The sequence below is a fragment of the Galleria mellonella genome, unplaced genomic scaffold, assembly GCF_026898425.1.
Source record: "Galleria mellonella isolate WM207_F2 unplaced genomic scaffold, CSIRO_AGI_GalMel_v1 utg654, whole genome shotgun sequence".
NCBI classification, from domain to species: domain Eukaryota; kingdom Metazoa; phylum Arthropoda; class Insecta; order Lepidoptera; family Pyralidae; genus Galleria; species Galleria mellonella.
The window spans coordinates 1291742-1303932 of record NW_026442139.1 but is presented as its reverse complement, the minus strand read 5'-3'; the positions used below and the strand labels follow the sequence as shown (position 1 = coordinate 1303932).

General features: G+C 37.7%; 1 protein-coding gene across 1 annotated transcript; it reads right to left on the bottom strand.

Annotated features, from left to right (window-relative positions):
- Positions 1-475: 475 nt before the first annotated feature.
- On the bottom strand, positions 476-9554 carry LOC113512282 (sodium/potassium-transporting ATPase subunit beta-2-like). Its single transcript, XM_052900811.1, has 6 exons — positions 9468-9554; positions 7916-8098; positions 4835-5089; positions 4095-4387; positions 2680-2848; positions 476-1950 (listed from the first exon to the last, which is right to left on the bottom strand). The coding sequence occupies exons 2-6, from the start codon at positions 8073-8075 to the stop codon at positions 1847-1849; spliced, it is 981 nt and encodes a 326-aa protein (XP_052756771.1). The 5' UTR covers positions 8076-8098; positions 9468-9554; the 3' UTR covers positions 476-1846.
- Positions 9555-12191: the final 2637 nt, after the last annotated feature.

The window sequence follows — 12191 nt, the reverse complement described above, 5'->3', positions numbered from 1 at the left end:
TAGGTAGAAAAACGTTAGTGTTGAGTTCAATTCAACTGGCTAAAAGTGGATATCGTTGTCAATGAACATGAATATCACAGAATAAACTGTGACGTGACACCCTTGGTACTTCCTGTGGGTTTTTGTTTTTAATGGATAATAATGGAATGGTAGCCCCACCCGCGTTATCGGTATACACCGGCGGGGCACCAGTGAAGGATGATAGGTGAGGACGAAGCAGGTCATTTAGCCCATCGTGACGAATTCAACAAGAATTGTTCACGATGGTTTCCAGGGGGAACCACGTGAAGGTCGACCTAATAAGGCATATTGCTAGCAATGGGGCTGTCAAACTCCATTGCTAACAATCCCTTTCCCCCCACTTCCTGTGGGTTGTTATTTTAGTGTCAATCCGTTTTAGCTAATTTGTTACTAAGAATCTTTTTGGGATTTTCATTTAGGAGAACGGGAGAAAAGGAAATAGAAACCATATATGTATATGCTCTCAAACTATATTCGTTTTAAAATAAATTACAAATTAATCTCACTCTTATTAACATTACGGTAACGTTCACGTTCGCTTTCCATTCAGAGACTATTACATACTTTCACAAAATACTTTACTTTACAATACAATACAATATAATATAATGTTTGTCAAACAAAGATAACTTTATAATCTATAAAGAATAAAATACCTTTTCACAACACTCCTGATGCTTTTGTCCCCATTAGGGACTGAAGTCGACCGAAATTTTGCGACCCTTCGGTGATCCCGAAACTTCGGAATTAGACTTCATTATAGATTCTTAGATGCAGATTACCATGTGATTTCTTCATAGAATGGGCCATCCGTTTCTTTATCGTAGTTGTCGTAAGAAGCCACTAAGTGAATTTAATGCTCGTGGGATGGGTAGCAGCGTTTTAAGAGTAAAACATCACCAAACCCTAATAGTTGTTGCCAATTCGTTTGCCAAGCGTAGGAACTATTGACACAGCCTCCCTTTTGGGAGAGGCTTATGTTCAGCAGTGGACAGTTAACTGCTGATCTGATAACAGATTCATAGATAATCAATATTTTCAAGTTGGAATTCAAAGTTGTATCGAAGACAGATAGGATTATATATAATAGTATATAAGTGTATATAATGAGTAGGGATATATATTTTACATTTATTACATGTATCACATCTCTATATTAAGAAATAATAGAATTTCATCGTGCCTCCGATCAAACTGTTTATAACTACTCCTCTCCATCCAAAGGTTGCCTGGAAGAGATCGCTCTTAGCGATAAGGTCGCCCATTGTTGTCACATTGTGATTATTTCTTGTAATTGTTTATATTTATATTAAGTTTATTATTGTAATCTTTTGGAGGAAACAATGAAGAGTATCTATCTATCTTTTTGGTGCTGTTTTGTACCGATTGTCTCCAGTTAATGGAAACGAATTGGAGTAAATGTTAATTAATTTAAATCAAATGTTAATTTAAAATATACGAACTATAACCTTGAAATGCAGAATTGATTTTGATGTTAAAAGGTGCGAAAATACTTTTAGCGAGATTGGTCAAAATTTTTAGAGAATCGGGGTGTCCAAAAGGGTCTTTCACATGCTTTGCTGCAGCAAAGCATTGGGCACTACAATTGCTGTTACTGATTTTGTAAGAATTTTGAATAAATATCTTAAAAGAACTACGATCTTTGGAAATTTCCACTTGCATCGTGCCTTCTCATCAAAGTGTTGTGAAAGGAGTCTTTGACGTGTTCTATTAATTTAAATTTCAATACAGACATAGAAGAGGACATAAATAAGAGATATGTACTAAACACTCGCAACACTCACTGTCCTGTTACTGTGCAGGTCTACTCGATCATGATCTCTATGTGGACGGTGCCCATGCCCTCGTGGCGGTCGTACATGATGTTGTGCGCCCACGCACGACACTCGATATTGATCAGCATTCCCGCTGTAAGGACACAGAAGGTGTTACGCTCACAAAGTACTCGATCTTACTGTTCATATGGTCGGGTGAATGATTGACGAGCACAAAGTGGAATCAACATGTGCCATGAATAAATGAATTTGGCATGACTTTTGAATACCTATATGCTATTATTCGAATTATATTCCATTGATGAATAAATTTATAAACAACTATATATCTTGGACAGATATTTTCCATTATATTTTTTTGGTAGGTGAGAATGAAATGGTAACCCCTCTTGCGCTATCGGTATAAGATGGCGAGACATTAGTGAGAGACAAATTTCACAAGAATGACGTGTAGCTAGCAATGTAGCTATCAGACCCATTATACAAACAAGCTGTCGGAAAGTGGTAACCGTCGCCTTTAGACATGAGCAGTACCATGGACATAAGAGAGTATACTGTTTCGCCCATGATACCCCCCCTGCGTTGCCATTCCTGAGGATTCAGATGTTATTCCTCTGTACCCAGTAAATTCACGCCATATCCCACCCTTCAAACCGAAACACACCCATGCAAACACAACTGCTTCAAGGTAGAAACACGAACGGGACAGAGGTACCCAAGCAATCGACTTTTGTACAAAGTCTCCCTCTGGTAAAAGTCTCCCTTTTCTCCCTCATCATTATTATTTCAAGCGTGAACAATGAACAGCTAAAATAATGATGACAAGAACAATTATAATTATAATTAGAGATAAAAATCTTACTTTTCGGCCTCTGTAAGTGAACAGCGACCAGGGGACTGAGGTAGCCTTCCTGGTTGGTGTATGGAAAGTAATAGCCAGGGAATCCTCTGTTTGGCAGGTATTGAATAGGGCCAATGTTCTCTCTGTCCGCAGGGTTTTCGCCTTCGCAGGACACCCACACCATGTTCAGCTGAAAGGGTTGAATGTTAAAAATAAACTTGTAATAAAAACTATTATGATCTGAAATATATTATGACGATTAAAATTTTTGTCAATCATTTGGTGCCAAGAAATTAAAAGCCAGAGAGGCTTTTTCACGCAATTGTAATTGGCAAACACCTGATGGAAAGTAGTAACTGTAGCCTATAAAGACTTATAATGCTCCTTGTGGTTTCACATTTTTAAGGACTAAGGTGTGAGCCTTCATATCCTGTAATTTAGGTCATAGAAACTGTAACTCTCCACGGCGTGGACATTCATATTCACAAAATTCATAGATAGAACATTTATTCAAATCTTACATTGAAGCACTTTTGAAAAGTCATTACATTTTTTTTATTTTGCTCGTTCGGAAAGCTGATGTTATGAATTTCAAATAATTTTATCATATAATAATATACATAACATCAAAATAATAATACATAACATCAAAGTATTGATGTTATGAATTTTGTGCCAGATATTACACTAGTTACCTTAGCCTTCAGAGCGACACACAAAACTTATTTCCATAAGAGATATAGGTAAGGTGCGTTTTTCAAGGCACTTTCTTCCACGCACAACCACTCTTTGGAATCAACTTCCAGCAGCAGTATTTCTGAACCGATACGACAACATAACCTTTAAGAAAAGAGTATATTCCTTTTTAAAAGGCCGGCAACACACCTGCAATGCCGCTGGTGTTGTGGGTGATCATGGGCGGCGGTAGTCACATCAGGTGAGCCGCATGCTCGTTTGCTTGTTGTGTTGTAGAAAAAAAAATAATGACAAGAATATGCTGTTAAATTTTGAAAAATTTTGTTATTGATACGCGCCAAATATTTTTTTCTTTATTTCTTCTTATTTTTATGGTAATGGTCACATAAAACTCGCTGGTAAAGAATCATGGGAAATATTACAAAAGGTCCTTAGAAGGGAATTATTTATTATCATAGTTCCAGGAACAAAGCAAGAATGAATGAATATGTCGGTAGGGGCCGCCCTAGACGGACGTATGTCGACCAAATAGGCGACATGCTGAAGAAGGGCCAAATTAAAAGTACCCGTAACCGGCGAGCGTGTATGAAAAGATTGATAAATGTGGAAGAAGCGCAAGAGGTTTGTTTGAATCGAAGCATTTGGCGTTCGTTTGTTTCTGCCTACCCTAATGGGAGACAGGCGTGACAGATATGTATGTATGTATTCCAGGAACAAAGTAATAAGAGGACTTTACTTACATAGTTTTTATCATGTGCCGTCAAGTTCCTGATATGGTTTTTCAAGTCTTCAGGCATGGCAGGTGGCAAGCTATCCGAGCTGTTGTAGAAGTGTGGCTTCCATCCGTATATCTTGTTGAGCTTTAGGAACACACAGGGTGTGGACTTGTGGTATGCAAAGTGGTTACCCTCGACGCACGGTCCCCAAGTGCTGATGTCGACGTCGCAAACCTTCCCGGCTGGCGGTGGATGCTGGAAGTCACAGTTGTGAATATTCTGTCCAGCTCCGGCTTTTTTATCGTCCCGTTTGTACGCTAGAAATGGTGTTAAGTTGTTATATTTATTGATGATTTCATGGCTTACAATCCTGAAGACTAAAGTATTCTTAATTTGGTGGTAAGGATATGTCTCAAATTTAAATTTAAATATAATTTTATTATTAAACTGAACAAAAGCAATTTAAGGGTTATATAATAGAAGACAAGGACTTATTAAAAGTAAAACTGAAGGTTTTCTGTACCACGATCTTTTTTTTATGCAACTTAGAATGGCAAGCAAGCTGACGGCCCACCTGATGGAAAGTGGTAACCGTTACCTATAGACATGAGCAATACCATGGACATAACAGAGTATACTGTTTCGCCCATGATACCCCCCATGCGTTGCCATTCCTGAGGACTCAGGTGTTATTCCTCTGTACCCTGTCAATTTACCACCATATCCATGTGATTTCTGTTACTGTTTTCTAAAATCAGAATTACCTTTCAGAAACTTCGACAGTTCTTTCACCCAAAATTGGTGACTGCTTGGATCATTCCCTTTGTACCAGATGACGCTGCTCATGACCTCTGGAGGCAACGGCCTGAATCCCAATCCTGGGTTGGTGCCAATTATGCTTTTGTCTAATTGCCACATGGGCTGCCTCGGGTCCAAGAGTTGCAGGAAAGTCCACATGCAAATAGCGACCAAGATGGCCAGAGCCGCGTAAAATATGAAGTAGAACAGCGCTATTTTAGCTGAAATGAAATACATAATAAACATTTAATGGTTTAACATTTGCAATTAGGAAAGTAGCCATACTTTCTTCCCTAAGCATACCTAATTCTGAACAATTTTCTTCAAAATTAAAACGATATTCTGAACAATTGTTTATTATCTATACTTAGGATAAATCTGTACATGAAATATGTATATTTCCAAAATAACTATCAGGGGGTGATTAGTGATCGATACTGATACCAAAAATGCAATCAGTAAAATTTTTGTCTGTCTGTCTGTATATTCGTTATAGAAACAAAAACTATTCGACGGATTTTAACGAATAACTTGGTACAATTATTCTTCATACTCCTGGACAGGTTATAGCATACTTTTCATCACGCTACGATCAATAGGAGCAGAGCAGTGAAGGGAAATGTTAAAAATGTCCACCCGAGCGACGCCGGGACAGGCCGCTAGTTCTAAATAAAGTAAAAAAAATGCAACGACGCACGAATGGGCGCAGTATCAATTGCATCCTGTCTACATTTGTTATTAACACATATGTGTTCGCATATGATAGTATAAAAAGTACGTATATAAATATAAATTTTGCTGGGAAGTCGTAACATAATCAAATTCATAACTTACTGATATTTCACGGTAAAGTCACGTGAAAAAACAGATACATTTAACTAACTAAAAAGAGAAGGTCCGTGCCAAAAAACCAGAGTGAAACAAAAACGAACTTAGCTTGCAATTAGTAAATTGCTAAGTACCTAATTATAAATAACAAATGTTTAACAATAAAGAAAAATTACAAAAAAAAAAATTACAGCTATTCCAGACAATATATGGATTCTGATGATACTGCATACATGCAAATCTCTTTAGACATTTAAAAGTTTTTGTATTGCAGGCAGTCAGTAGCTGCAGGTGGTTCGGGACCGTTCTTTATGGCAGTCTATGGGGGAGGCCTATGTCCAGCAGTGGACGGATAGCAGCTGATATCATGATGATGATTTAGAAGTTACGGTGGAATAAAGAAACTCACATATGTGTACATGAACCCTAACACTTTATTTTTAGAGAGTCATGTAAGAGCGATAAGACAGCCTTTTGTACCTTTATGTATATATTTCAATCTGTACTCCATGCTACTGTATTTCACTTGAATTGTTTATATGTCATTTTTTATTTTTATGTTTTTGGTGCAATAAAGAGTTAAAATAAATAAATAAATAAAATGTGATTTATGTATTTTTTTTTTACATGAAAACACATCGATGAATGTCATAGTTCATATAAATGAATACTTTCATTAAATTTGAATGCTTTCTAAAATTCGAGGTTAAGTTTTGTGTAGGTAATGGAGAACTAGGTACTATTATATATATAATCAAGGTTGGGCAGCGTCTTGTCCAGTTATATCGACCGAGCGCACCGCCGGCGCCGTCCAGGATGTCGCGTAATGATCTCATTGCTTCAATTCTGCGGCCGTCGCTGCTTCCGCTCCCACTCCGCCATGCATCATTCTTGTCATTTGGATACGGTCGACGTTTGCTTTGTTTTTGGTAAAAGTCATAACGTTTCAACGTAATTCCGGACAAATGAACAGGGACTTCTTTTGTGGGATTTTTTTATACAACTTAAAATGGCAAACAAGCTGACGGCCCACCTGATGGAAAGTGGTAACCGTCGCTTATAGACATGAGCAGTACCATGGACATAACGGAGTATATTGTTTCGCCCATGATACCCCACATGCGTTGCCATTCCTGAGAACTCAGGTGTTATTTCTCTGTACCCTGTCAATTCTCGCCGTATCCCAGCCTTCAAACCGAAACACAGCCATGCAAACACAACTGTTTCACGGTTGAAACACGAATGGGACAGAAGTACTCAAGTAATCGACTTTTGTATAAAACTTGTATCCTTGTTGGTTTTAAGAAATACTGTTATATATCGAATAACCAATTGTCAAAATTAGGTCAGAATTAATTAAGATATTGCGTATCATACAGATAATTAGAATACAGACGATTTAAAAACCTCCTCCTTCTAGAAGATGCTAACAAAAGAACTTTTTCTAATAAAGATTAATTTCTAGATCTATGTTCAATAGTGGACAGTTAATTTTAATATAATAAATACTGGTTTAAAGATCAACTAGTTTCGGGACCAATCCGTGATCCTTAATCATGAGCGGCTGTGATGTGAGCACGAGCCTGACTGCGCGCCTCGACTCGTTATGGTTATTAATGAAGTTAATAGCTGATATGATGATGATTAATTTGTTGCTTTTTTTATTATTATTATTATTTTAAGGGCTTTTACCTTTTTCAGGTATATCAGCCCTATCGTACCCTGAACTGATTTCTCAAACAAAATATTATCTACTTTTCCTAGACATGGAAAGAAAATAATTAGTGGGCATCAATTTGTTGCATTTATTATTAATCCAAATTAAGTTTTACACTTTTTTACATTATCCGACCAGTAAGTGCTTTATATTATTCTCAATATCGTGTATAATATAGTATATGTCATATATGTGTAAGTATATTTGTTATTCATATATATTTATTCGTTTATATATGTAATTTTAGTATGTATGTATATCAATAATTACTAGTACCACATTCGAGTATTCTGACACTTCCCAATGGTTGACTGGGAGAGAATGCTTTTAGCATTAAGTCCGCCATGTACACATATTTGTACTAATGAGTAAATAAATAAATAAATAAATAAGTTTTACAATATTTCAATAATAGTATCTTTACGAGATATTTACAATAAAAGATAGATAATAAATACAAAAAGGTAAATGAGTAGTAAAACTCGACAGCCAATATACTCACACCAACTGGAGCCGGTCCTGCCGCAGAATTGCCTGGTTTTAGGGTTCCATATGAAGCGTCGCATCCTCTCGTTGGTGCTAAGGTTCGGCTCCTGCTCCTTGTAGTACATATTGAACCGCTCCAAACTGGTCAGATCCGACACACGCTTCTTCACCGTCATCTTGGCTTGATTTATTTACGGTACTGTAAGTGTAAGAAGTATCATGTGCTATTAAATTCGAAGCCTCTCGCCATCGACATGTAATCCTCACACGTTTGAACCTAAATTATCGCGTACAGTGTGATTTCAAAAGAGTTTCCTCCCGCGACCGCTCATTCTATGGGTTTTTCTTAGACTACAGTATGGGGTTCTTTAAAAACTATTCTTTTTAAGGTTTCTTCAAAATCAGTAACACGAATTTGATACGCCTAGGTCTTGCACGCGTCCATACGCTACAGTGACCTTTTACCATCAGATGGGCTGTATGCTTATTTTTTACCTTCGTGGTATAAAAAAATCTTGTTATGAACTCCTTCATGTTTTTTAATGGACGATAATGGAATGGTAACTCCACCTGCGCTAACGGTATATGCTGGCGGGGCACCAGTGAGAGATGAGGGTGAATAGACAAGAATTCAACACGATGGTTTTCAGGGGGAACCACGTGGTGGTCGACCTAATAGCGTATATTGCTAGCGATGAAACTGGTAGTCCGCGTTACTAACAATTTCTTTCCCCCCATTCCTTTAGGTTATGCAAGTACTAAGTATTAATAACCTTGTACTATTTATGTAAAATAAATAAATAGATAGTAATATGAGTATATCTAAAGAAGAACTATAGAAAGAAGAATATTTAAGATAAAATATGGCAGCTGGAGAACTATATTTTCATATAGGTGTATATTCCAACTAAAACCGGTTTTAACTGCTCTCAGCAGTTAAAACCGGTTGTGTAGTTGGTGTGTCTGGATGTGACTGCTCAAGATCTGTGTAAAATAAATAATGTGTGTGTGTGTGTGTGTGTGTGTGTGTGTGTGTGTGTGTGTGTGTGTGTGTGTGTGTTGATCCATTTATTAATTTAGTTGAGTAGGATTTGTGATAATTTAAAATTGGTTTTTTTTTTTTTAAGAAAACGTGATACAAAATTCTAGTAAATCGCTCTCAGTATACTCTATTAGGTCGACCTCCACGCGAATAACTCTGGAAATCATCGTGATTGATTTATTGTTGAATTCATCATGGGCTAAGTGACCAGCTTCATCCTCACCTGTCATCCCTTACTGGTGTCTCGCCAGTGTATACCGATAGCGCAGGTGAGGTTACCATTTCATTATCATCCATTAAAAAAATTATAATAAACGGATTTGAAAAAAACATTTTGAATTTGAAAGCACATTTGTCGAAGAAGGCAAATGGTTATTTACTATACGACCATGGGCGAAGTCAGCTAGTAATAAAATCTAATAATTTAATATTATAATTTGTCTAAAATTGACACGAAAAATAGTTTAACTCTCGACAGTTTAACACATTCCCTATCTGTCCTTAATGAATCCCCAGGTACACTTACCTATCCACGATATCAGCGTGCGAGTTGCGCGTGTGTGTGGCGACGCGGGACGACTGCATCGGGCGCGTCGCCTGGACTGACCTCACAGGATAATGGGATGCCGCCGTGCAGTCGAGAGCCACGAATGAATGCTCTAAATAATTAGAACTAGCTCTTTCTTGTGAATTTTCTGCCTTTATGAGGCTCCTTAGGACATCATCATTAACGAAGTCGACCTAATTTTTTTTTATACAACTTAGAATGGCAAATAAGCTGACGGCCCACCTGATTTCTGATAGAAAGTGGTAACCATCGCCTATAGACATGAGCAGCACCAGCTGCTGCCTATCCCATGACCGATAAGTTCCTTTACTTACCTTTTACGAGAAAGGAAGGAACGGTATTTGTTAATTTATCTATATGTATTATATATGTGTTTTTATAAAGTTTCCCTTTTATTTTAAAGTAACGCCACCATCTCTGTTCGCCCCATAGTTGACTGGTCGAGAACGCCTTCAGATGTTATGCTCCCCGTGCGTGCTTTTGTTTTGTATATGTTTTTGTGTATGTTAAATAAATAAATATTCGAGGACAAAGGTGACAAAGGTACTCGCGTTACTGTTCAGTACCCTATAATTTTATTGCCATGTTCTATGCCATCTATTTTGTTGCCATTGCCATTCAAGTTGAACAATACTATGCAAATACAGCTGCTTTGTGGTAGAAACACAAAAGGACAGTGGTACGTATGCATAAAGTCGCCCTCTGATGGTGTTTGTCGTAGATTAGGTTAACTAATGCAAAATTGTGTTACGTACTTGGATTTCTTTTTAATGGATGATAATGGAATGGTAACCCCCGCCCACGCTATCGGTATACACTAGCGGAGTACCAGTGAAGGATGACAGGTGAGGATGCAGCAAGTCAGTTAGCTCATCTTGACGAATCTAACAATAAATTAATCACTATGGTTTCCAGAGGGAACCACGAGAAATACATTCTATCAAGGACGCAAGGACAACCTTGCGGTTCTTACTGGGAACTGGAGTGTTCTATTCCAGTTGAATTTGTCACGATAGGCTGACTGACCTGCCTTTTCTTCCTCACCTATCATTCCTCACTGGTGCCCAGCCAGCGTATACAGTTAGCGCAGGCGGTATTACCATTCCGTTATTATCCATTAAAAAAAACTGTTGTCAAGTGCGATGCGAGTGTGGTATAGTGCCGTCCAGTCGCCCCCTCACGCGATCTGTACGCCACTCGTGATTTGTCACCTCCATGTTATTAATGTTACCTTATATAAGAATTGTAATGGTTTATTACCTTAACATAGTATAGTATTATATTATCTGTGCCTTTACCTTATGTATGTTAGAAGAATATATAGATAGATAGAGTAGAATACATAGATAGAGGATCGAGTCTCAAAAACGGATCAACTTTTTGTCAGCAAATTGTTAGGTGATAATGCATGATCAAAGTGTACACTTGTATTAATACGAATATGTTAAGGAATTTACTTATATTTGTATCGTATACGTATTACAGAATATGAACAATTATAAACTACAGAATATTTTTTTCATACAACTTAGAATGGCAAACAAGCTGACGGCCCACCTGATGGAAAGTGGTAGCCTTCGCCTATAGACATGAGCAGTACCGTGGACATAACAGAGTATACTGTTCCGCCCACGATACCTCCCATGCGTAGCCATTCCTGAGGACTCAGGTGTTATTCCTGTGTACCCTGTAAATTCACGCTATATCCTACCTTTTAAACCGAAACACAGCCGTGCAAACATAACTGCTTCACGGTTGAAACACGAATGGGACAGAGGTACCCAAGCAAACGACTTTTGTACAAAGTCTCCCTCTGGTAAATTAGTAATGTAATAAATGTGAAGATTTGCAACGATGGAGGTTTTTTCCAATTTCTAAAATGACTGGTGTGATGAAGGTGGTGAATGATCTATAATGACTTAAACCGTAACATTATTATTTGAATGACAAGCAGACGAAGTCGCGGGCAATTAGTTAATTACTCAAAACCTTTGCGGTCTGTAAATCCAAATAGGTCTCTCATTATTTTTCAATTGATTAATTTAACACTTAACCTGCCAAGTGCGTTCAAATGGCCGTTTTTGAAATTTAGTTTAAAAATTTCACGTATAACGTTACTGTATCACCATGTAACTCATTTTTTTTTATATGGGTGAAAATGGTATGGTAACCCCGCCTGCGCTAACGGGATACACTGGCGGAGCACCAGTGAAGGGTGATAGATGAGAATGAAAACAGGCCAGTCAGCCCATCATGATGAATTCATCAGGAATTAACCATGATAGTTTCCAGGGGGAACCGCGAGGAGGTCGACCTGGTTGGGTACTGTCATGTATAGTTAGTTTGAGGGTAGTTGAATAATATGATTAAAACAGTTGTTGTCTGACATTGGGATGGTTTCATTAAAACATTACATGGTGGCAGCGGTATATCATAAATACGTGTATAAATTTGATAAAAGTGTTATAAATAACGTATTTAAATAAAGATTAAACTTAACAAATATAAATTTGCATAATAAACTAGTCGTGAGTGGATATTTTGTTATACGGCATAATGGAGCACGCGCGACCACCGCCCGAATTAAATATGGAGGGAGGCCCTGTGAGTCGTGCCGATGCATGGAGGCGTTGGCGACAACAATTCCTGCTGTTTATCAAGGCTTCGGGTGTGGATTCCGAG